At 40.0% G+C, this 27,253-nt stretch overlaps 1 protein-coding gene across 1 annotated transcript in view; it reads left to right on the forward strand.

Moving 5' to 3' along the window:
- Window positions 1-2,440: 2,440 nt before the first annotated feature.
- The window catches only part of HCN1 (hyperpolarization activated cyclic nucleotide gated potassium channel 1), a 197,267-nt gene continuing 172,454 nt past the window's right edge, over window positions 2,441-27,253 (forward strand). Inside the window, exons 1-2 of the mRNA XM_042875288.1 lie at window positions 2,441-2,811; window positions 25,133-25,556. Of these exons, the coding sequence (XP_042731222.1) occupies window positions 2,441-2,811; window positions 25,133-25,556 (795 nt within the window). The remainder of the gene's footprint in view (window positions 2,812-25,132; window positions 25,557-27,253) is intronic.

Raw genomic sequence — 27,253 nt, forward strand, 5'->3', positions numbered from 1 at the left:
TGTACAGCTTATGCTGGAAGAGACCATTTAGGTCAAGGGTTTTGTGCAAAAGACCTCTGAAATAATGAGTAAAGAGATAGTAAAACTGCCTTCTGTCAGGGAGGAAAGGTAAGGCTGCAACATATATACGCATTTCAAGTGTGGAAACTGTCAGTTCCACTGACACTGATGTGATAAACTGTGTGAGTATGTGGAAAAACACAGCGTGACTTTGCCTTTTTATCCCCCGCCTTTGAGGGTTTGTCAAATATGACGTAAGCTAATTCTCTTACAAAGGTGTAGAACAATAATAATAATTTCTTACTTTCTAATTATCATTTGGTGAAAGAAATTGGATGAGGGAAGGAGGTGAACATCATCTGGGGATAAAACAGTAAGAGGGTTTTGTCAGCAGCTGTGCATAAGCCATCAGCAGCTGTGTACACACTCTTCACTGTTTTAGGATAAAATCATACAGAAAAGTATCACTCCAGATGGGGAAGGCTTGTGTATGCCAGCTCTCACACAACTGTGCTGCAAGGATATTACTTCTCATGCGAGACCCTGCCCAGGATCCAGCCCCCATCCTGATGCATCCTTGCCTGCCATCCTCCTCTATAAGAACACCATGTTACTGTTACATGGGCATCATGCAAACCCTGCATGTTCCAGTGCACTGGGCATTAACAGCGCTAGGGGTGCAACTGCTGGGAAAACTTCTCACATTTGGCGCTGAAACAGCTCCTTGGAGTCACCTGATTTGCATTAATCACACTGCGATACGTGGATTTCCATTTCTCTATCAAGTCTCTTCTAAATGACTGTTTGTAAAGGAGGTGCTGAATGACTGCATAGTGACAAATACTATTGAATATACCTGAGCTAATCTTAGGATATTTCACTAATTCCCTCAATGTATTTTTCAGATGCAAAATGAAAATTGTGATGAGAATTTGTGAAAAATAATTCTATGTCCAACCCAAAGGATCCCCGGCTCTCAGTCACTTGTACTTCTACAGGTACACATGATGTTAAAGGTTCTGTGATACCATCTGCATCATTCTGTAACCCACATTAAATCACTCTTTTATGTACAAGGGCCAAGTATGTACATTTCTCATTTTTCACAGTGGAGATCAAAGCCCTCCTTTGCTCATTTTGCGGCTAGCTTCTTACCGTTGGCACATCTGGAAGCACCTGATGCCCTCTCAGATCCAACCTCACCCGCAGCTCCCCATGTGTTAAACCCTTCTTCCAGGGCATTCCTAAGGTTTTGAGCATCTAACCATCTCTCTTCCAATGAAGATGTGTGTGCCCTTACTGCACACAGCCTCACTTGACATGTTATGCCTGGCACTGAGGGGCCCGTGCCCACAAAGCCAGGCTTCTTGCGTGCCCTTATCTCTCAGGGCTGGAGTTGCACTGCTGGGCTCACACATGTCCCGGCCCATGGTGGCATGCTTGCACTGGGCTGCCTGCTCCCAGCCAGTGCTAACAGCAGAGAGCAAGGAATCAGAGGTAGCAAAGGCTGCCAAACCTCAACAAGCAGTTTGAGTGTGAAAACGGATGTCACACAAAGCTTCCTCCCACCCCCTTTGCTCCTCACCACTGCACACACAACACACACTGCAGCAGCAAAGTGCAGCCTCTGGCTTCTTTTCGAAGTCATACTGCCCAAAATGCCCCCACCGTACCCCGAGACACTACCCGGACACGCTGCCACCCGACCACTGCCCCCACTTCTCCCGTCGGGCCACGTCCCGGCTGCACCCAGAGGCCGCAGGACTGAGCGAGCTGCGATCCCCACCTTCACATGTCTTTACTCAGAGCTGTTTCCCGCTCTGGGCCTAGGGCATCCCTCACTCCGATTGCCCATATGGTAAGACACAGATCTACTCGCTTTATTTAATTCCATTTGACTTTATTTCTGCTTGAAAACCATGCGCGGTAGCCCATCGGTCAGTCCCGCACGCGGACGGGAAACCCGTGGCCACCCCGTTCCGGACCGCTCCGTCTCACATCAGAGGCGCCATCCGCCGCCTCCATGCGCCGACAGGGACCCCGAGCCCCCGCCCCGCCCTGCCCGCGGCACAGCTCTCCGCAGCCCGCGCCTCAAGCAGCCCCTCCTAAGCGCCTCGCGGGCAAAGCCCGCCCCGCCACCGGCCCCTCCCCGTCCCCTCAGCTCGGGCTCCTCGGCCCCACAAGGACTCCGGGACACTCAATGTCAGGCTGGCGGTGCGGCTCGGCCGCCGGCAGGGGGCGGGCGAGGGGAAGCGGTGCCAGCCCTGCGCGGGAGCGCGGCTCAGTGTCGGCGGCGCTGGCCATGCCGGGCAGCGCGGCGGCGCGGTGCTGAGCCCAGCGCGGCCGAGCCGCTGAAGGGCACGGGAGGCGGCGGCGGCGGCAGCGGCGGCGGCTGAGGCTGAGGCTTACCAGGCGCTCTCCTTCGGCCGGGGCGCGCAGCATGGAGGGCGGGAAGCGCAGCTCCTCTCCCGCCAGCCGGGACGAGGGCAGCGCGAACGCCTTCCCAGCCAAGCAGGCAACCCCGGCGGAGAAAGCCCAGAGCAGCCCCGGCGGCGGTGCGAAGGAGCATGGCAACTCGGTGTGCTTCAAAGTGGACGGCGGCGGAGCCGAGGAGCCCGTGGTGGGCTTCGAAGATGCCGAGGGACCCCGGCGGCAGTACGGCTTCATGCAGCGGCAGTTCACCTCCATGCTGCAGCCGGGGGTCAACAAATTCTCCCTCCGCATGTTCGGCAGTCAGAAGGCGGTGGAGAAGGAGCAGGAAAGGGTTAAAACTGCGGGGTTCTGGATCATCCACCCCTACAGCGACTTCAGGTGAGCGCAGGGCTCCCGCAGGTGAGCCGGGCAGCGCCGCTCCCTCAAACTTCGGCGGGCTCCGGCCCGGCCTCGCTCCGTCCCTCCTTCCTCGCAGACCCGCTCTCCCGGCCGAAACTTTGCCGGGGGCAGCGTTAGGCAGCGGGAACGCGGCGGCCTCCCTGCGCTGCGCGCTGCGCGCAGGCGGCGGCTCGGGGCAGGGCGAGTCTCCCGCCGACCCGGCTCGGCGCTCTCCAGCGTGCTGCAGACGGGGCGACGGTACCGCCCGGACGCGGAGGCCGCATCGGGGCCTGCGGGAGTGTCCCGGGCTGCAGGGTCCGAGGGGGTCCGCGGCCGCGGAGCCCTCTCGTCTTGATGCAGCGGGCGGGAGGGCGTTTGGGCAGGGCTGGAGACAGAGAGAACTTTGTCCAACGCTGCGAGTGAAAGTGTGTGATCAGAGGTGCAGCGGTAAATAGGGCATGAGCACGGAGTGTCGCTTTCAGAGTGAGTTGGATGTCTGTGACACCGGGATGCTCTTACAGAAAGCATCACAAATAAATTCCCAGCAAGAGGTATTAAGGCTACGTCTTAAATGCGAGATTATTTCATTTTACTATATATGCCAGCTGGCTGCGTGCCTTTGTAAATTTACCACTCTCTGTGGTATTTGCTGAAGAAACATCAGTGCTGTTAAGCATATTTGATCAAGGACTTGGAGTGGCCACTTTCTGTACACATAATAAGTGAATCATGTTAGTGAGTGTCTTTCAAAAAAGGAAAGCCCATCCTGTTCAGTAGTGACATGGGTCTCCTAAGAAAAAGTGGGCTAAAATAAAATGTGCTCTGGGAGGAAGTGTGGAGCCTGGGTTTCTGTGGGACTGTCAGGGTGCTGGGCAGTGAATGCTGCCCACAGCCCTGGAGCACAGTGGGACCCCAGCACACAGCCCCATGCAGCAGGGCTGGTTGCTGGAGGTCCTCTCCAGTGCCTGCTCGCCTGGCTGTGTTAGCTGCAGAGCCAAGGATCCTCTGCTGCCTTCCTGCCATCAGAAGGGAAGCAGCAGGGCACGACTGTGGCATGTGTGGGGGACAGGGGCTCTAGTGGCCTGCTGTTTCCTGCTTCTGTGCATGAGTAACTTGATTCATGTCAGGGTGACAGTAAAATGAATGAGGTTGTTCCTGGATGTCGAGATGCTCGTTTTGTTATAAACTGAATGTCCGAGTGAGGTATGCAGTCCAGCAGTGTGTTGGGCAGAATTTTGCACCCTGCAGCTCTTTAAGATGATGGTACTCATGGTGATAGCTGGTGATACTCCTGCTTGATTTCATTACACAAATGTCTTCTAATGCTCTCCTGATTCTTCCTGTGGGAATGTTTGAAAATCATAGTTTGCTTCCTTGTTTTATGATAGGAATAAACACTTATTTTTAGGCCTGAGTGCATATTCTTAAATTAACTGTATTTTTTCTGAGGTATTTGTTGTGGTAATTTTATAAAAATTAAGCTTTTTGTTTTTTTAAAGAAAGTTCATAGTTTTTGGTATTTTCTTTCCAGTCTTAGGCGACATGCCCTTGTCCATATCCTATTCTTTACTGTTTCATGACTTTTTCAGTAAGAAATTTGAGCTGCATGTGTTGTTTTTCCTGAAATAATTGTAGTGACAATATTTATAGAAATGGATGAAGAAGTTGTACTCAGTAGTAAGGGCAGCTTCCTAAGCAGGAATAAGGACAATTCCAGTCAGTTGCCCTCGACAGTATCTCTGTGGCGGAGAAAACGCATTTGTAAGGGTGAAGTTGTTTTGATTTGTTATTGTATTTTCTAAGAATATATTGCTTGCATGTAAAGCACACAAAGAGGCACAGGTTCATCTATGTTAGTGATGGTAAGACCGAGAGAAAGAATACAATTTTCTATCAAAATAATATTATAAACAAATGAATGTTTCCCAGTATCAAAGTGGGAACATGTAGGGTAGGCTTGTAAATGTAGTTGTGATCAGCATGTGATCATCATGTTAAATGTGGTCACACTTAGGACGATACTGGATTAACCACATATGAGATAGGAAAACTCTGATGTACGCTTCTGTGGGTTTTTACCTATTTCTGTTTCTCTGGTTTTGAGTGCTTGTGTGCATTTGCTGCAAGTGGTGCATTTGGCTAGTGGTTCACCTAATTCTCTCATTTGTATCTGTAAAACTTTGCATGATTATTGACAGTGAGCACTGTTTATTGACACTGCACTGCGTGGGGCAGGCAGTGTCTCTGTGCTGTCACATATCCTTTTTATAGTGGGAGCAGAAAAGTATAGATTGTACAGAAACTCAGAGCTGGATGAACCAGTTACTCGCATTCTTGCTGGGCTTGATGTCTATTTTATTACTGTTTGCTTCTATCTGCTTGTGTTTCAGAGAAGAATATGCTCTTCATCATACATATACCCTTGGAGAATTAAATTCCATAAATGTTGCATAACACTTCTACAAGGGGGCTGTTCTGTTCCTGGTTGTCTCTTCCCAGTTTTCTGAGGTTAACCTCTGATTTGAAAGCTGTTATGTAAACTGAGCACCTAATGCACACCCACACCAAGGACTTCTGTTTGTCTCTTCTCAGCTCTGATTGATGCCGCTCTGAGCCTGGACAGCGTTTCTGTGCAGTGGCATGAGTCACAAAAGTGAATTTATCATCAACAATTGCGCTTCTGTAGTCCCATGTGCTTTCTGTGGGATACCAGGTGCCGTCAGCTGTGCCTGCTCACCTGGGTGAGGGCAGCCCCTGGGAGGGAGCTGCAGAAGTGGCCACAAAGCAAAGCAGCACAGAGCCGGAGCAGACCCCAGCAATTGGTTCGGCCACTGCTGTAGGGGCTCTGTGCATTTCATAGCAGATTCATTGCAGACGTGAGTGACTCCTGTATGTTACTGGGTTCTGGTGTCATTGGGATTGTACGTGATAGATATCCCAGATGAGATCCCAGTAATTAATCATGCGGTGTCCTTAGGCACCTTTCGTGAGCTCTCAGAGTGTTTGCATGTGTGTGCTTGGGCTGACGGGTTTGAGCCTGTGACGTCTCCCTGTCCATGAGCTCACACAGAAACTCACAGCATTCTGGAGATGTAGTTTTTATTACTACATCCGCTAGAGCATCTACAGTGTGCAAGCTAAAAAGAAAACAGATATGCTACCTCCAGAGCCATACGGGAGAGGAACATTTTAGTGAGAAGGACTGAGTAGGACTAGAGTGTGCAAGTAAATGTAACCTGTGCACTCTGTTGGTTAAAGTTTTTAGTTTGATGTTTGGGAACAGCCTGTGACTGAAAGTGGAAACAACAATTTTAATTGGCTTCAAGTTGAAGTCAAGTCGTACTGACAGGGAGCTGTCTGATGGTGGTAGATGAGGAGGTGCAGTGCCGGCAGTGCTGGAAGCCTTTTTACTGTAGAGGTGGCTATGAAGTGTGAAGTCCTCTGCAACAATGCAATAATCTATTGCCTTTTTCTTCAGAAGAGTCCCTCTGAGTAAAGTCTTATCTTTTCAAGGGGCCCAAAGCCTTATTTTAATGATAACAGAAAAGTGAATGTAGAATTAACTCTAGAATTGGAGCAGAAGATTTTAGAATATAGTGCATAAGAAGGTATTTTACGTGGAAGGCATACCATTATTATTTTTTTTAAGCAAAAAGCTAAAACCTTTTCCTATACAACTTTGAGTGTTCTCATATAAACATTTATAAATCATATAAAGCACTATTGATATTATCTTGAGACTAAATTTAATGTAAGGTTTTAATATGTTTTAATCAGAGTGAAAGACCAAATAATATTTGTATTTAAATGCCTAGTTACTTCCAGAATAATTGTTGTCTGATGCTATTAAAAAAGCATTCTCATCTGCAGATTTACCTATCCATGTCATGCACGTATATATGACAAAGTGCAAGTCAGAACTGCAAATGTGCCTCAGGTTTTTTTTTTTTTTTTTTTTTTTTTTTTATAATTATTATACTTGTCTCCATTTTGAACATAAATTTGACTTCTTTTTAACTGGTGCTCACTTTCTGGACCTGCCTTAAATATCCACAGTCACCCTGATGTGGTAGACTCTGCATGTTATGGGCAGCTTAAAAATACATATTTCTCATATTATTGCCAGTGTTGATTTAAAACCTGTCCTTCCGGGGGACCAATCTTCACTCTGTGTTATACGTATAACATATTTTAAGAAGCTTAGGGTAAGCACTTTGTCCCTCTCATTTGTCACGTCTGTAATGTCTCAGTTGAAGCTAATGAGCTTTATCCTTTTGTGAGCTGTTACCTACTCAGGTTTACACAGAGCAGTACAGTTGGGAAATAAGGCTGTATGTGATTAAGACAATATGTGTTACATCATCCTTATATGCAATTTATATAGCTGTATATATGTATGTAAGATGAAGTATATAAATCATGTTGGTTTATATTAAATAGATCATTTACAAATTAGTGTGGGCTTTAATGGATACATTATGTCAGTGGTCGTGTAGGAGTATGAAACAGCTGTAGCTTTGGATTCTAAATGTAGTTGTCTCAGTTTTGCGATGAGTGATGATTTTTTTTTTTCCACAATATCAAGGCTCTTGAGTTATTTGCTTATTACTAATTCTTGTAATTCCTGTACAAACTGATTTTTTGAAATTTATTTGGCTTTGTGATTGAATTGCTGTTTGGCTAGGGCTCTCTTTCATGTATAATTTTCAAACTAGTACTTTTATTTTTATTAAAGGAAAGCTTCTAGTTAAACTATTCCTTTTACATAAGCATCACTCTTTGTACATCACTAACCATAGGGGAACACTGAGTATCGAAAAGGTCATTAGCAGTGCTTGGCATTTTATTTACTATATCCCAACATTTTTTGCGCTTTACTTCCCTAATGCCCAAAAGCATAGAATGACAAAATTGCAACATTAATCTAAATAATTAATATATATTGCCAGGAAATTCTTTTTGACAGTAAGTTATGTATTGCACTTTGTAATAGTTCCCCAAGTAAAATGCAGCTGTCACCAAGGTAGGTATTGGCAAGTAAGCAGTACGAAAATAAGCAACAAAATGTTCTGCTGGATATGCTTTGATGTAGAATATGGGCCAGAAATTAATTTGATTCTTTTTCATCTTCAGTTGCTATTATTTTTAATATTGAATTATACTCATCATTAGCCGTCACTAATACATTTGTTATGAAATGGGTGACTAAAACTAGCTACTGGCATTTGTTTTTGCGCAAGCTGTGAGCATGTATGAGTGAAAATAGATATGTAGAAGTGTGTGTTGTGCCTCTGGGCTCCTTAGGGTCATGTTTTTTTAGTCTCCTTTGTGATTTTCTTCAAGCACTGCAACAGAAAGCCTGCTGAATCCACCTGAGTTGGTGCAGCCGCTGCTCATCTCTTGCACCTCTAGGGGATGTGGGAATGATTAGGACTTCATTTGTGCAAGAAAAATAAATTGTTTCGTTTCCATTCATTCGCTTGTCTGTAATGTAGAATTATAATGCATTGTTTGAGCTCACATCCAGGTCCATTTCACAATTTTTATTTTGTTTATTTTCGTCCTGGGCCCCTCACTGCAAGAAAGATATTGAGGCCCTGGAACGTGTTCAAAGAAGGGCAGCAAAGCTGGTGAGGGGTCTGGAACACAGGCCATATGAGGAGAGGCTGAAGGAGCTGGGAATGTTCAGCCTGGAGAAGAGGAGGCTCAGGGGAGACCTCATTGCTCTCTGTAACTTCCTGAAGGGAGGCTGTAGTGAGCTGGGGGTCGGCCTCTTCTCTCATGTCATTAGTGATAGGACCAGGGGGAATGGTTTCAAGCTACAGCAGGGGAGATTCAGGCTGGACATGAGGAAGTATTACTTTTCAGAAAGGGTGGTCAGGCACTGGAATGGACTGCCCAGGGAGGTGGTGGAGTCACCGACCCTGGGGGTGTTCAAGGAAAGACTGGATGTTGTGTTGAGGGACATGGTTTAGTGGGAGCTATTGGGAATAGGTGAACGGTTGGACTGGGTGATCTTTTAGGTCTTTTCCAACCTTAGTGATTCTATGATCTTATGATTCTATGATTCTAATAACAGCACATTCATTGTATTGTCTTTCGAAATTTTAATGTTTTATATACATGAGAATATGAAGCAACAATTACAGCAGAGAAAGAGTTCAATAATGTAAGTCAAAAAGTAAATCCATTCTCTGTACTTTTCATTTAAGCAGGGATGTTTTGGAGGTCCCCTGCCACCCCCATGGGGAAATAGACAAGTACAGGACGCTACACTTTAGAATATTTAACATATTTACAATCTAAGTAAAAGTAATTGTGTACATGGGGGCTTCAAGATACGTTTAAAAAAACAAAACAAAGATACCAAAATGGCCCCACAAGCCACAAACCACACTGAAGCATTCTACAGTTCCTGTAGTTAATCTAGAATGCGAGTCTTTGAACTTTGAGATGGGACACTCAATACCATGAAACCTCTTGTTTTCTGAAGTTTTTTTCTTTTTTTTTTTTTTTCTCCCTGTTGTTCTGAATGACGTGAGGGAAGTGCTTGATAAATATGTGTATAGAGAACAAGATAATATCAAAATTTAGATTTTATAACCTCAGCATCATGCTTGGGCTTCTAGTATTCAATCTTTTATTCTCATTGGTTATGTTGGTAAGACCACACATTTTTGAATATCTACTGGTAGTTTATTATTTCTCACCTCATCAAAATAAGTATTGCTTATAATTGCATCAGTAGAGGTTTTCTATTCCTGTTAGATTTCTTAGGTTGAGTATATGGAGAGGACTGTGAATTAGAATACTATGTAAACATATGGCATTGTAAATAAAGTTGTAGATCAAGGACTTGCTTCAGGGGCTTTAACAATTACAAAGATGAGTAAAAATGCATAATTTTTGATAAGTTGCTTAGACTTTTTATGCTTATATAATCAAGTTAAAATTTTAGTGGCTTCATTTCTGATTGTTCAGTCTGGGATAGATTTTTCAGGGTACTCAGCAACAAAAACCTGTGATACAAGAGGTCACTTATAAAAAAAAAAAAAAAGTGTGATGAATCTCTGTGTTTGCATTTGTCTCAACTTAGGTACAGTGACATTGTAGAATTTAATTAAGCCTTATCAGCTTTCTTGAGCAGCTTGGTTTGAAGACAGTGGAAAGCAAACTACTATTTCTAAAGAGGGAAGAACATGAAAATTTGTGGGGAAATTTATTTCATTTAGATTTAAATAATCAATATCCTTTCTCATCTGTGCTTTCACTCAACAAAGTGCTTGGGAGCCGTCTTCTATGTCAACATGTGATTTTGGAGAGAGAAGAAACTCTTAACCTACTTTGCAATGTTTAATTTTTAACCTGACAGTACAGTTCTCGTTAATTGCTTGAAAGTCCTTTAGCTGTCTATTCTCCGATTCTTTCCCAGAGGCATGATTTAATTTTAAAAATCATAGTGTATTCAGCTCTAATTATTGGAGGGCTCGTTCTAGACACGTAGTAAGGTATGTTAATGACCAAAAACTGTATCAGCTAGAGTCAATGTCAGTGCTACCTCAAGGACACTGTCATTTAGCTTCCATAAAATCTCTGCTAATATCTTTTAATCTGATGATAGTCAGATTCAGGAAAGCTGCATGTTATGTTGAAATAATCTTACTACCTTGGTTTGCAATGCAGCTGGAATAAATCTAGAGTAAACTTGTAATCAGAAAATGTTCATTTGATTAAAAAAGAAATTCAGCCATTATATATTATAACAAACAAACAGAGCCCCAAAATCTTATTGCTCCCCCCCCCCCTCCCAAACCTTTCCATATTTATGTTGCTGAAATTCCTACAGCTTGATTTGCAGTGTGTAGATAGGAACAGAATTCAGTTCTTACTTTATTAGCTTGTGTGCTGTTTGTGTTTGTCTTACCTAATGAAGCATGTTATTTAACAGTTTGCTGTGCTATTGGAATTAAGTGTGCTGCTGACATGAATACATTTTAAATCTTTATAAAAATCATACTTATTAAAAAAAACATAATAACGTACTTTGTTTTCACCTGGAAAAGCACAGATATCTTGATGCTCACAGCCAAAGCTAACTAGAAATAGGTAGATGGTGCAGGCTAGTAGTCAGGAATTAATGTCTCTAATTATTTTGAATTTAGGTAATTACAGTAAATTTTTTTAGGCTGCATTTTTTATGTATTATTATGATTTTCTTTATCCAATCCTTAGTTAGAAATCCATTGAAGCATGTGCTTACATTGAACCTTATGTGAAAAGCTGTACAGAAATAAAACATGACCTCAGTGTTCATGAATTTGGGAATCAAGCCTCCACATTACATACGTACTGTATTCTGGTTGCCTCCAGACTTTTTTCCTCCTCTCCTGAAAATAAATACTGAAGCACTGATGTTCTCCATTTCTATTGTATCCTACAATACAATCCCAGACTCTTGCTTCTCTCTAATGGCATGATTACACTGACAGATAGTATTCTGAAGTGAGCTGGACTTTCAGTGTATGTGTAGATATATCACAGGATACTAATGAAAAGTGATTTTTTGACTTTCTCCAGTCACATCTATGGATACTATACAGAACCTTTTAAAGATATGTGCATAACATAAAATCAATGCAGCTTTACCAAGAAGATGGAATGTATTGATGGAAGACTAGAGGAATGGACAGTCATATGACTGCTGGGAAGTCTTCCATCAGGTTCTGTAGTGACTTCTGTCTATCTGTTCATGCCATTTGCAGAACTTACGATTTGTGACATAGAGAAAATACTCTGAAATCTGTAGTAGGCAATACTACCACCTAGTAGTAGGCTTCCTCACAATGCATACTAGCAAGCTTCTGTCTTCCCTAAATGTATCCTAGGCTATAGGTTCCTTGGAATGGTTGTGCATGTGCTCATTTGCATTGATTTCTTGGTGAAGGTGACATAGCCAAATTGTCTCTCACTGTGTTTCACCCTCACTTTAGTGCCAGACAAGCTGAACAGGAAAAAAGAGAGATTTTCTTTTTCCAATTAGGCATTAGTCTGTAAGACAGAAAAGTAGGATCAAAATAAAAGTGGTAAAGTAAGGCAAGCATGTCCCTCTGCCTTCAGCTGTTCATTGGAGGCTTTCTTATTACTCGCCTTACCAAGAATACTTCAGAGATGTCCTGTTTTTCAGAGCTGGCACCCAGTCCTCTTAGAAACTGCTATGTAGGTGACTCCTTAAATACTAAATCTGTCTCTTTCTGTATTTTCTTTAAACAATTTATTGTGGTCTAACTTTCAGGTAGTGAAATAGAGCTTATAAACAACAAGCAATCCTCATTTGAAAGTTTGCAAGAACACAGTGATGTTATCTGTGACAGATCATCGGAGCAGTTTTGTTTTTATTTTTGTTTTTATGAACATCTTTGCTCTTCCCTTATTCTGCTTTTCCTTCCCCTATCTGTCCCTTCCTGAAGATGCAGTGAATTCCTTTACAGAAATGGAAACAACAAAATGATGGTTTACTGTAATTTGTTTGCCCTGTGATATAGTTCCTTTTCTTACTGTGTCTAGTATGTATGAGCTGCTGAGCTGTTGGGCTGACTTCCTCTTGGTAGTTGAACACAGTGTCTTGTAAACAAAAACTTGTTAAGATTTTCTTTTTTTTTTTTTTTAAGGAAAAATGGTTATATACACAATTTCCCATAATGTGACCATGTTGGTAGATTTCTTCTGGGAAGGCACGTTCCCAGAAGTTGAGTGTGCTGTTAATGTGTAGACTAGTAGCAATATATGTTGCCCAAATTGTCCCTCCAGCCCATTTATTGCCAGCTTGGGAATTCTACTGTTGCATACATCTATCACATTAAAGTTATAATTATAGGAGGCACACTTCTGTAATGCAGAGGAAGTGTGATATCAAGAGTAAAGCAGTGCCAGATGGCAGGCAGTTTAACAGAGCATTGTATAAGGGTCAAAATTGAAAATGTCTGAAGTCCAATGGCTTATTAAGCAGTAGATGTTGCATGTATGGGACAAGTGAGAGATAAGAAACCTAATTTAAGTATCCACGTGACCAAAATTGACTTTTAATTGCATGTGTTCTGTTAGTAAATATCTGAAATGCATGTTTTTATTAAGTTACGAATGTTTCTTGAAATTGGAGCAGAATATCAAGTGCAGTGATAGACTGCTGGGCAGTAGAGTTTGTACATGCATTTACTGAAGTCTTAAATTTGTTATGATGGCTGATTCCTCTGACACAGATGAAAATATCTAGAAACAATCTCAAAATATTTGATGCTGAAAAGAGTTAAGTCTGGTGCCTAATATAAACAATAGCTCAACCGAATTAATGGTTCTAAGTACTACTTGAAGGAATAAAGCATGTAGTGTTTGGTTTTGTTTTTTTTTTTGCCTATCCTCTAAACTGAAGATGAAAACTGAAGATGTTTTTGTTTCCTCATGATGTGTTTTCCTCTGTGCTGTCCTTCGCATGCAGGCTTGCTTTCTTCTGGCGAGAGATGATTGCCATTAAGATAGGTCTCTTCAAGACACCTTCAGTATCGTACACTTGTTGTCCAAGTGTTGTACAGTGTTGTCCACTGGCGTTACTCAGTAATTTCCACCTGCCCTCCATCATTCCTATAGGGGAATGATGGAGGGCAGGAGACTATAAAACCCTTTTTTTTAGTATGATCAGGGACATTCTATCATTTTAAAGCCATCTTCACAGTCTATGTAGCATTGACTGATTTTCTACTTTTATGGAACGGCTGGAAAAATTGCAGTGAACTTCTGCTCCCACACTTGCTTCCTGCAGCATGGCAGTGATCAGATCTAGAAGGAGAGCCATGTTCACAGCCCAGGGAAGCGGGTACCAGAAGTCTGCAGGAAATGGTAGCAGATGTTGCTGCTCTGGTGAATGACTTCCTATGTTTTTCTTAGACCTAGGGATTCCACTGTGTTACTGAATTGCAGCTCATCTTAGTATTGAATGTACATGCTGGTTTTTGTCATTAGCAAAAGTAATGGATGAAATGTGATATTTAAGTTGGTTTAATGCTTCCAGTACAAAGTTTTCAATTTCTGGAACATCTTTGAAAATCTGAATTTTACCCCAGGCTCTGGACAACGTGAGGGAATATACAGAATATTAGATGAAGATATGAGAGATTATGAGCCTGTACATCTTTGGATGTCAAAACCTGGAGACCCAGGTACTTTTGGAGTCTGGACTCTGTGGCTGAACATCATCATATTCCAGCCTTAAGGGGTTGTAAATGGCAAGACTGATTTATCAATACTGTTGCCCATGTGAATGTTCTGAATTAATATATAATAAGAATTTGCATATTGTTTGTGTTCAATCTCATTCAGATATCTTTCTCTATATAATGTGTATAGATATAAAGAAGTATACATATTTTGAATGTGCTGTTTACAGATCAGTATTTTTTCTAAGATTCTGGTGGAAGTTCTAGCAATAATTAGTTTCTTGTTGATTTCCTCCAATGAGTTATCAAAATTCATTTGGCTTTTTCTTATTATTATGCATCTGTAAGTTAAACTTTTTTGAATAGTTTGTAACTCACTGTTTTCTAAAAGTTCTGCAGAAGTATTTGGCTAAACTAATTTTCTTTTAATTCTAAGGGAAAATTGGATTGTGGCTAAAATCTATTCTGAGATCTCCAAAGTAAAATATTTTCTTTTGCTGAAAGCCAGAAACCTATTTATAAAATTTAGAAAATTTCATTTTTGTAAAAAGGAATGAAAGATACACATCTGGCATTTCATTTGCCATGGAGAGCAGATGTTCTTTTTGTTTTGGTATCTAAAAACAAGTCATTTGTCTGCGCAGTAGTAAATAGCTTCCTCGTTACTTTTGCTGCTCTATGCAGTTCAGGTCATAGGTCCCCGACCAAAGTTTCTTATTTAGAGCCGCTTATCAGTGGCTGCTATTAGAGGCAGCTTCACTTGCCACACTCACTTTCCCTTGTCACCCCTAACCTGGGCGACGTGCCTGATCACCGGAGCCATCCCATCCCTGGGGAGCATGAGTAGTCTTTGTTTTGAACTCGTGAAGGTTGGAGACAGAGAATTTCTGTACCAAGAGAATTGACAGCCAATTGTGAAAAATGAAATGTGCTTCCAAAATATAAAGCTTGCTGGCAGAGAAGTAGATTATTCAATAATTCACTTTTATATTTTTTTCTGATAATTATTTATAGGTGAAGCACGTAACGGAGCCTGTGGTTAAGTTTGAATAAGTTTTCAGATCTTAATATCATTACAATCTTTTATTTTTACAGGCTGAAAACTGACATGTTTCTCTGCAGCTCGAAGAAATGGTATTTTTTTATTAAATAATAAAGGTGTGTGGATGGGAAAACATCCAATGTACCTATTTTTTAATAACATCTTCACTTCAAATTGTTTTGTCTCCGTGAAGATAGAATAGAAACTTTTATATTAACTTATATTTTGGTATCAAATGTCTTTCAATATTTAAAACAACCATTTCATATGACAGAATTAAAAATAATTAACAGATACATTTCAACACAAAAATTTAACACAGCTAAGGTTTTAGAAATGGATCTTGACCACTATTGCATTGTTGTACTGCAGTGGGAACTCTTTTTCAGTTGCAACCACAAGAAGCACATGCCCAGCAGTACTGCTCCTGGCAAAGGCATACAGGAAAGAGAAAAGCTTTCACTGCACGTTGAGGAAATCTCTCTGCTGTACCAGATATTGGAGGTTATCCCTTGTTTCACAGTCTGAAAAATATCTATTGAACTGGTGTTCATAGAGAGGATGTTGGTTCTTTTTTTGGGGGGGAGGGAAGGATCTTTTCTTCTTTCCCCTGAATAAAATTGCAAAAATGCTGTTTGTCAGTAGCATTCAGTTGCACCAACTGATGTCCATAGATCTCAGAGATGCATTTTGCATCCCTAGAAACTTAGTTTGTATTTCAAAGCTCTACGTTTGGCCAAGATTACTGCAGGTTCTTTGTGAGAAGTTTTCTCCAGGATTTGGTGTGCGGAAGCCTGATAGAGAGTTGGAAGGTGAAGTAGCATGTAAAGGAGGCAACAATAGGCAACATGTAGTGAGATCATGGCTAAATCTTAGTCCAGTAACTAGAACATGCTTGAGAATCATATTCTCGTTCTTGTTTGCTTTTCTGTTCTGGGTTTTCCTTTTCTTTTTTTTTTTTTTTTTTTTTTAAGTGAATATCAAGTCAATCTGATCGCTGCTCTGTCTAGCAACATAATGAGCTGATTTGTTTTGGCAGTGCAGTCAGCAAGCTTGTGCTGTCAGAAGGATGGAAGGATTGAAGCACGCGGAATGTGAATTGGGAAGTCTTAAAAAATGTTAGTTGTGTTACACCCATTTAAATATTATGGAAGACAAATGGCTAACGGAGGGATTTGGATGCCAGCTGAATAATGAAACAAATAGGGGTTTCTGTATGTGATTGGCATGAGGATGAGAAACTTGCACAAGTTGCTTTTTGTGGTAGAGGCAGGTGTTTCACTGTATGAAGTGTGAATCAGTGTTTTGAGAGATCATAGGGAAACCTGATATTGAAATTCCTAGCTAAGTGTTTGCCTTCTGCCCTGCATCACCCTCAATGCGGGTGTCCTAATGTGGGCATATGGGGAGATTAAGCTGGCTTGTGGAAGGTGCTTCTGTTATCACTTCAAATATTTTGCATGGTACAAATTTTATCAATTAATTGATGTTTCAGTGGTATAAATGAATTGATAGCATAAGTTGAGTTTACAAAATATTGACTGAAACATAATGCAATTTTCTGCTCCTTCTTAGTTTAAAGGTCTTGCCTGAATCTTGCCTGAAACAAAAATTTCCAAGAGTTTTCTGCTTTCTGCTGACTAATAATTCATATTTGAAGTTACTTGTTAGCTTCTGTTCTGTTTTTTACAATGATATGCACAGAGACATTTTACACCTCATTATCAGAATTGAATTGTTAGTACATATGGAAAATACCAGAAATATTGGCATCTTGTGTGCGCTAAGCTGAATCTTAGTTTTGTTTTTGTTGTTGGAGATACCCACCTTAGAACATGAATATTCACAACTTGGTGGTAAAAAATCAGTGTCCTCACCATTGCTTGTCCCTAGGATGTATTGAAAATGACTAAGGAGTGCCTTACAAATAAGCTCTTGTCCTGATGCTCCTCTAAAGATAATTAGAGAAAATGGACTTTTCTCTATTAACAGAAACATTTAATGTTTAAACATTACGTTGATAGCTGGGAGATTGAATTGGTTAAAAAAATCTATTAAAGCACCTAATTAATTCTTTTTTCTTCCATAAATCTGTACGTTAACGTATTAATTGTCATGTTAACCATAAGGTTTTTGCTCATTTCTGTACTTTTCCAAAAGTACAGTCCTCTAAAGACAAACAAAAAAGAATGCTTTGACAACAATTTTAGAAAGCTTCTCCCAGTTAAAGCCTCTCCACTTCTACTTCACATAGAAGCATCTTAAATGTCATGTTTCTAATTGGCACCCTTAACATTTCTGTCACTACAGAATTCCTAATGAATTCAAGTGCTCCAGCATGAGATTTGAGATTATTTTGCAGCTGGAATATTTTTAGATCTCCATCTCTTTCAGAGTTTTTCTCATGCTTATAAAGTGGTCCTTTCTAATTTGAGGGTAGGAATGCTTTTTGTCCCTTCCCCCAGATATCATCTGCTACAGAAATTTGCTGACAGTGTGTGGTGATTTGTGACTAATTTAAGGGCCAACATTATGAATTTGAAACATCAGTTGGAGCACTACACAAAATGTTTCCCAATACTGAGAAGCTATGGCACAGCAATTTGAAAAGAGGGGGTGAATCCAGGAAAAATGCATCACTTGTACTGTAAGGCATGTTAGCTTTTGATGATCTGATATATTTATCTTGTGATTAGTGTGCAGGTTGCCATAAATAGATTCAGCATCTTCCAGCAGTAAATTCAGTTGTGCATTTGGACTCTCCACCAGAATTTTTTCCCCAGTTGGCAGCTATCTGGATGGGAGCACCAGCCTGTGCTTTTTCTGATGAGCAGAGCTAGTGAAAGGAGGAGCTGTGCAAAGGCAAGGGTGGTGTGGTGTTAGAACTCCATCGGGAGCATGTGCTGCTCTTGCCCAAGGTTAAGTGGAAGTCAGGCTTTAATTCTTCCTACTGTAGTTTAATAAGTTTCTCTGGAGAAAAAGTAACTGCAAATAGCAAATGTATTCAGGCACTTATGGTAGGGGATTTTTGGCTAAAACCAAAGAGACTTATTATTAAATAATAGTGCCATGTTACATAAATTTGTCTTGTCCTCTTCATCCTTCTCCCCAGTATGCACTGTGGGTAATACCACTTCACTGACATTTATTTCTTCATCTCAGAATACTGTTAGTGCTTTAAAGTGCTATGAAACTTTGGGCAGAAGCTACTGGATGAGTACTAATAACTATAGATCTTCTAATAAAATGTCACATCTACTGCCTAACAGTTGAATTTACTGAATATATACATTATTTTAATGTAAGTAAGTAATTTTGAAGTCACCATCTATGGACAGTACTGTGACTTTTCTTTCCCAGTAATCACGCCTGTAGAGCACTCAAGCTAAACGTAAACAAATGCCATAACCGAAGAATTTTGAAAGTAGTAAATTGTTTTTCACTGGCTTGCCTGGGCCCTGATCAGGTTCCCTGATGTAATTCCCTCATGTAATCATCTGCCTTGTGCATATAATCACAACTGTACAGCAAGCTGCAAATCTCCTGCACTGTTTTCTGTTATCAGGTAAAACTCACGGGGGGGAAAAAAAAAGTAGGAAACCCTGTAATTTGTTAATTTTTGTATGCAGTGTATAGCTGTGTAATAAAGAGGAGTCAGCATTGCTGAATTTTATTTTCTCACTAAAAAAAAATAACAGTGGCACATGGTTTGGGTCTCTGAACATACATGTCTAGGCTTGAAGTGAAGGACTTCAGTACTGATCTCACATCAAATGGAGTTTTCTGACCATCAGAAATCTTCAATATTATTTATTTTGCTTCCTTTTAGTCTGAAAGAAAATGAAAACATTGAGCTAGAAGATTAATGAGGTCCAGTACTGCCCATAATTAAAGCCGTGAAACTGAATTTTCAGAACTTCAGCCTCCTCACACACCAGTCTCAGGCAGGTAGAGGAAGCTTTTCTGATGCTTCAGCAGCTTTCCTGTCTAATTCAGTGAGAGTTCATTAAGCTTAGTATGTGTTAAAGAAAAAAAATGTAACAAATTTGTGTTAAATTTTCACCTGAGTTAGTAATTTCATCCTTAATTTGTAATATTTCTTCAGTTCAAGATTAGGACTTGAAGTTTAGGAGTTAATCTTACTACTCTAAGCTGCTGCTTTAAAGTTGGTAGGAGTCAAGCGTTAAAGGGCATGTGTCAACTTTGTAAGACTGACAAAATCCCAGAATGATGAGGTCGGAAGGATCTGTCTGGCCTAACCCTTATCAAACAGGGACACCCAGAGCAGGATGCTGTCTATCTGAAGAACTGTGAGGAGGAGACTCCACAGCCTCTTTGGGCAAAAAAGATTCCTCATTAGTTTTTACTTAAAAGAAGGTAACAGTTTTCAGAGCAGAAATAGAGGGGAATAAAGAATATAAATGAAAACAATCAGGATAATATTTTATCTTAAAAACAAACAAACAAAACCCAACTTTTGCGTAAGGTTGGAAAAATCAAAAATTGATGTAACTTAAGTAGTCTTTCATGTGCTACATCTAGAGTCCAGAACTTGTACATCATGGAAGCACTCTACAATATATTTGCAACATGTAAACAGTCCTCCTTCCATGGTGGGTGCTGACTGATATTCCTGGTCAAAATGTAAGAAATTTCATATTTCATTTACGTGCCGCCTTCTTAAAAGAAGCATGGTGAAATGAACACCTCTGCCATCAAGAAAAGAACTGGGGGTTCCTGATGAAAACCATCCCTTCTTCCTCCTCCTGTACTTTCCAACACATTCCAGTTATTCTCTGTGAGGTTCAGATGTTTTTTGGTTTGTCTAGCTTTGCTGTCTGTTACTTAAAGAATAACATCAATAGAGCTGCAAAGTAAGAGAAAGATAGCGTGCTCTGTGGGAATCAAATTCTGACGTGGCTAATCGTGAGTTTAGTAGTTGTACAGTATGCTGTAATGAAGTTTTATATTGCTATTATTTCTACTAAGATCTGTTCCATATAGCACATTGACTTCTCTGCTAGGTGAATTGATGATCCATGAATTAAAAGAAGAAAACCTGTGTTAGAGGGTGAGAGAAGAACGCTGAGTAATTGCATGTGCTAGCTGATCAGTATATTTAAATAAAGAAGAAGACAGATTTTCTATGGAAAGTTTGTGAAAAATTTCATCAGATCTTGATTTTCTGTATCATCAGATTTGGATTTAAAGATATTTTGTAAAAAATTTGAATGTCTCCTTCAAAGTCCTTCCACTTCATAATGTATGGGGCTGATGAGTATTTATGGCTGAATAACATGAACTCGTTTCTTTTTCTGCTGTATTTAAATAATCAAATTATTATGGTCTTTCTGGAAACTGGAAAACTGATCTTAAGGAAGGCCCTGACTACTCTGTAGCCTCAAGTCACAACACCCAGTGTCCTAGAGTTGTTGCTCACTTTGTGATTTGTGACACCTCTGACAATTTCTGTTAGGTCAATCTGGGTGTACCATAAGAATAATCATATATTAAAATAGGCAGATTTGAGGACATTGGGACTGTCAATGGGCAGTAACCTGAAAATAATAGGAAACAGAAATCTCAGTGACCTCTTACAGTGTTGTAAATGCAGCAAGTTTTGCAGCATATTAACTACTTGAGAGCTGAAGTTTTGTTCTTTAAAACTCAATTTTCTCTGTATGGAATATATGAAGTGGAAAATAAAGTGTCTGCTAGAATTTATAGTGCTTTACGTTACTGAGCTTTGTACAAACATTGATTAATTAGTACTAAATAGTTCTTCATCACTTCCTGGGTAGTCACATTTTAAACAGACTGTCCTATTCTGGATAACCAGTAGCAATAAACAAACTACCAAAGCTTCAGCGTGTTCTAGGAACATAAACTGCACCTTGTAATCAGGGAGTTTGGAAATTATCGTAGATCAATTATGAGTGAAAAGATCACTGAAGGAGAGCTAAATTCAAAATAATTTTACTTGACAATTTTAAAGTAACTATGATGTTTTTCTGCATAAAATGTTTCCATAAAATGAGTAGAAAATTTCTAAAGCTGTCTTTTTATATTGCATTAGCACTTAAAGGTTTTTTTCACCTAGAGATATTAGTACACTGAGAAGCATTTCAAATGGTTCAGTCTGTTATCTGTGGTTTCAATTAATGGTAAGTTGCAGTAGCTATACTGAGCTAGCTTTGCAGGAAGAGTGAACTGTCACTATTTGCTAAGGTAGTTCTGGCTTCTTATTATGTGCTCTGAATGCTTGTTACCCCAGATTCATTTTTTTTGCCTCATTCTCAGCAAGTTTGTGTCACAGCCTTACCACCACTCCCTTGCTTTTTGTCAACATTTCAGAGCAATTTACATACATCTGGAGCTCTGAGATGGTAAGTTTTTAATATCTGTAACTACACACAAGGGGCTTGGAGGAATAATAATAATAATAATAAAAATTAAAAAGCAAATAAAAATAGCTTAAAACAGAGAGGTACCTCTTTGTCTCAGTAGCAGCTCCTTGCACTGTCTCATAACGCTTTTTAGTAGGCCCTTGTTACGTGAATAGTAGGATGTTCTGAACCACTGGGCAAGGAAAGCACTGTATTACTTTCTTTGCATAGATCACCAAGGGCAATGCAGAGAATGGCATCTAGTTTTTCTCACCTGAGAAAAGAGTATTGTATAGTGGAGCCAGGGAAGTAGTGTGTGGAAACGTTTTCCTGAAGGAGAACATATGATTCATTTCTGAATGAAAAATGAACTGTACAGTAATAAGACTTTTTCTAGCTACCTAATCAGATTATACTACATTGTGCACTGAAAATCAAAGCACAGAACTGATGCAGTCTCAGAGTCCTTAGCGTTAGATTTTGTTACTGAAGCCCTGACTTTACCATAACTTTTGCTGACATTCGGTGTCAGAAGCACCAATGTTTTGCATAATCACCATGGATAACTATCCGTTAAACAGTATTATTGTAGGATAAACTCAGCTGATTCAGTATTAAATTTTATTTTGGCCGGGTAGCTGTTTTGTATGTGGCTTTGGTTAGCCTTAGTTATATAACTACATAACACCCTGCTGGTTAGGCTTAAGAGATCTAAAATCCAGGAATGGTTTGTTTAGGAATGAGCCACAGATACAGGTACATCTCTTGTGATTATTTCTTTTCTATTTCCCATTCATTTCAGGATTCCTTACAGAATTCTGTTTCTCAGAAATGCTTTGTGAAATATTTTGATTGAATACTTGTGGTAATTGAATCTGTCAGCCTGGAAACAGTAATATATAAATTTGTGGTTCCTTCTGCATTGTATTTTTAGTATACTGATAAGGCATGTAGTACAGCAGTAAGCCTACTGTAAGAATTAAAGAAACAAGGAAATACATTTGGAAACTTGTGCCAGTGCAGAGGTATGGCAACTGTCACAAGTGTTAAGCACAAATACTTTTATAGCATTGAGTCTTCACATTTGTTGTAAGACCAAAAATATGTAAAACAGGAATCTCACTGTAGTACATGGAAAATTACTTGTAAAGTCTATTTTATGCAGTTTCTCTGTGTATTAGTTACAGGAATTTTGATTCAACTGCTAGTCCAGACTTATGTCTGTAGGCTTACCATCAAATGAAGAATTAGGAATTCTTATGCCAACCTTAGTCCACTATACCACTCTGGTTATACTGTGCTTCACAGTTACAATTAGTTATTTTGTATTCTTAGATCATTCAAGAAGTATTTTCTGGATTAAGCTAAAAACAAAGGAAATTTATAAATCCAGATAATTTAGAGTACATATCTGGAATCTAATTAAAGATGTATGGTGCATGCAAATTTAGAAAAAAAAAAAAATACATTTGTGATTCTGCAACACTTTGTCTCCTATTAAACTTATATAATTATTGTTAATTGCCATGGACCTTTGCCATGATGGGAGTGCCATATAGCACGTGAGATGGTTTGTGCTAATGTAATGGAAGTGACCTGGAAGGGTGTACTGAATGCTGTGCTGGTGTCAGGTCCACCACACAGAACTCATTGCAGCTGTTGGCCTGCTCAGGTCCTGCAGAAACCATTCCTGCTCTTCTCTTCTAGAAAGTCCAGTGAGAACATGAGAAACTGATGGAGACCAGTTTCTGTGCCTTTCCAGGTCATTTAGCTGTACAGATGATGCTGCCTTTGCTTACTTGTGATGTTGAGTGCATGTAGTTGTAAACTATCTCACTTAGTGAACAAGACATCAGTGATTTTTATGGAGTGATTCTAGAAGCATAGAGATACTGATAATACGCATGGAAATGCATGAAAGTCATAGGATAACAGAATAGTGTAGACTGGGAGAAAGCTGTGAGAGATCATCTAATCCCACTAACTGCTGAGTGTAAGACTACATAGTTATTTCTGGTTTTGGCTTCTGTGATTTCTTTCTTTTTCTGTGGTGTTATTCAAGCACTGTTATGGTATGATTGCCTTTGTAAGTACGTTTAATATGTTACCAATTAGATATTTGGGTTTCAATTTGGACAGAAACCAGAAAAAATAAAATAACTGCATTGATAAGACACGTGATTGGCAGTGGGCACCAGTATTACTTCTATACACACACTATGTGCTAGTTTGACTAGAGAAGCATGCAGGATTGAGTCCAGAGAGTGGCGGTCAATGGCTCAGTGTCTGGATGGAGATTGGTGATGAATGGTGTCCCCCAGCGGTTGGTGCTGGGGTCGATACTTTTTAGTATTTTCGTCAGTGACACCAACAGTGGGGTCAGGTGCACTCTCAGCAAATTTGCTGGTGACACCAAACTGTGTGGTGCAGTTAGCACACCAGAGGGTTGGGATGCCATCCAGAGGGACTTAGGCAGGCTTGAGCAGTGGGCCCAGGTGAATCTCATGAGATTCAGCAAATCCAAATGCAAGGTCTTGTATCTGGTTCAATGCAACCCTCATTACCATCACAAGCTGGGGGATGAAAGGATTGAGTGTAGCCCTGCTGAAAAAAACCTGGGGTACTGATGGATGGGAAGCAATGTGCCCTCACAGCCCAGAAAGCCAAGCCGTGCATCAAAAGAAGCATGGCCAGCAGGGTAAGAGAGGTGATTCTGCCCCTCTACTATGTGCTGGTGAGGCCAGGTGTGGAGTCGTAGTGCAGGAGTGACACAGACCTTCTCGAGCATATCCTGAAGATGGCCACAGAAATGAAGCAAGGGGTGGAACAGCTCTCCTACGAGGACAGACTGAAAGAGCTGGGGCTATTCATCCTGGAAAAGAGTAGGCTGCGAGGTGACCTGTGAGGCCTTTCAGTATTTATAGGGGAGGTACAGGAAGGAAGTGGACAGGTTCTAGCAGGGTCTGTGGTGATAGAACAAGGGGAAATGACTTCAAGGTTAAAGAGGATAGATTTAGGTTAGATATAAGGAAAAGGTCATTTGCAGTGAGGGTGGAGAGGCACTGGAACAGGTTGCCCAGAGATGTGGATGCCTCGGCCCTGAGACTTTCAGACCAAGGCTGGATCAGGGCCTGGACAACCTGGCTTGGCTGTCGATGTCCCTGTTCATTGCAGGGGAGTGGGACTGGATCAACTTTAAAGGTCCCTTCCAACTCTGAGGATTCTGTTTCTGTGATTCCACGATAAGTCTGCTGGGTGTCACACATGCATCCCTTTCAGATATACCATTCAATGATTAGCACAGTATTGGCTTTATTCTAGATGCATGTTCTTGAGAAGTAAGACAGATAATGGAAGATAATAATTACTATTTTCTACTGACTGTGCATACACAGGAATTAAATTTATGTCAGAATCAGGAGTTCTAGCATAAACAAAATGTTCAAGTAACCTTATATACATTTATTTTCTATATGAAGGCATAGTATAATTGCTAACGTAATTTAAATGCTAACCTAAAATACTAATGCATTTGGGCAAAATTAACACTAAATTTCAGTATTGTAATTTATTTGTATGGAACAAAAAATGTAGTTGAAGTGAAATTAGCAGTGTGACAGAAGTCATTTTTCTAAGCAAGTTATGCCCACGTTGCACCAACCATTCTTTTTCTTTCATTTTTTCAGATTTTACTGGGATTTAATCATGCTCATCATGATGGTTGGAAACCTTGTCATTATACCAGTTGGAATCACATTCTTCACAGAGCAAACAACAACACCATGGATTATTTTCAATGTGGCATCAGACACTGTTTTTCTATTGGACTTGATAATGAATTTCAGAACTGGGACTGTTAATGAAGACAGCTCTGAAATAATACTGGACCCTAAAGTCATTAAGATGAATTATTTAAAAAGCTGGTTTGTGGTTGACTTCATCTCATCGATACCAGTGGATTATATCTTTCTCATTGTAGAAAAGGGAATGGACTCAGAGGTTTACAAGACAGCAAGAGCACTTCGTATCGTGAGATTTACAAAAATCCTCAGCCTGTTACGCTTATTACGCCTTTCAAGACTGATTAGATACATACACCAGTGGGAAGAGGTAAGAGACATACATACAATCATAACATTGTTTGCTTCTGTTCCCATAAAAAACTGGTCAGGTACCTCTGAAGAGCTACTCAAGACCCAGGTTAGAATAACAGGCTTTTACTCACCAGTTGGCATAGTTACAGAGACATGCTAGTAGAAAGCCCTTTTGGAAGAAAGCACAGAGCAGTAACCATCTTCTGTCTGATAACCACAGAAATAAAGTGTGTAGGATTGTCAGCGCAATTGGGATGGACGAACTCCTACATCAGAAATTTTAGCAGCCGCCTAAAACTGCCCTTGATTTTGGTGGTTAGCATTTAGAAGTAAGAAGTAAATGCTCTTTCAGTCACAGAGAACTAGAGAACTTTATATATATGTGTGTGTGTGTGTATATGTATTCATTTAGACACAGAAGAAATTGAAACCACTTTTAATTGAGTAGATTTCCTAGAACATTCATTGTTTCAAGGCTGTATGAAGGCTGAATTAGTTGAATACTGACCTTCTTTATAAAAATGGGGAGTTCAAATTTTGAGTCATTTCCTTCTAAACTGTCAACTCCACTATTTGTAGATGTGACCTTAAGCTGCCTGCCAGCTTGGCTTGATGACATTTACAGAAAATTATGGCATTCCCTAATTTGGTTTGCTTATAGTTAGGAAGCATTTAAATCTTTGGCACATATTACCATGATTCAGGCATTTCATTTCTTGCCTGTCCCCATTTCTGCAGTTTTAAATATCATAATATGTTTTAAAAGGAAGTGCTAAAAACATAGGAAAAATAACTGCTGTTTTCTACATATTTTTTTGCAGCAAGTGTTACAAGAATTATTTCGTATTTTCACTGAAATGCTATTTAAAAACTGCATTTATTTATTTAAATGAACATTTACATAATTAAATTAATACTGTAGAATGATTTTCTACCATTTATGTATTAGTTTTTTTTTCTGCTAGATACTCCGTTTTAAAGTATTATGTTCACTTTCTGGTTTAGCAGAAACCTCACTGCTGATCCTCCCCACAAACAAAATCAAATTATATTAAAACCAGCATGAGGCTGAATGATACTAAATATCAAATGTTTAACAAATTTATAGTTGTTTCTCAAAAACCTGAAATAGGTCATTATTTTTATTAGTATGTTTTGTAAATTCTACTTCTTTGCCTCCACGCAATGGAGTGTAACTATATTTTTGACACAGAAATGGAGCCCTGTAGTTATGTACTCAATTTAACTGAGGCAAATGATTAAGCATATCTTGCAGTTCTACCATAAAGCTGTACTTTTGTCTCCTCTGTGCTTTATAGAGAGACAACCTTCTGAAACATGTTCAATGACATTATAATCTGGCAGCTTGAATTAATAGCTTGCCACTGAAAGGCCCTACTAAGAACAGAAATGAATACTTTTTTCCCCCTTTGCTTCTCTGTTATCAATGATAAATCAAGTATTCTAAATCAGAAATAGTTGAATCTAGAGCTGACTAGGACTAGAAGTGACCAGAAGATCTTGTCCTATCTAGCAATGCCTATTGCTGTTGTAATCTATAGTTTAAGGCTGCTAATTTCCCCAAGGTGCTTGATTGTAACCTCATTTTTGCCTCTCTTGGTAATACTTAAATAATGCTAGCATTTATTAAAAATGAGTCGAGTCCATCTTTTTGTGTTGAGTAACACATTATAATGCTTGCTGATTGTTCTC

The sequence above is a fragment of the Lagopus leucura genome, unplaced genomic scaffold (assembly GCF_019238085.1).
Source record: "Lagopus leucura isolate 7727_CA_CO unplaced genomic scaffold, USGS_WTPT01 Super-Scaffold_100014, whole genome shotgun sequence".
In the NCBI taxonomy this organism is placed as follows: Eukaryota; Metazoa; Chordata; class Aves; order Galliformes; family Phasianidae; genus Lagopus; species Lagopus leucura.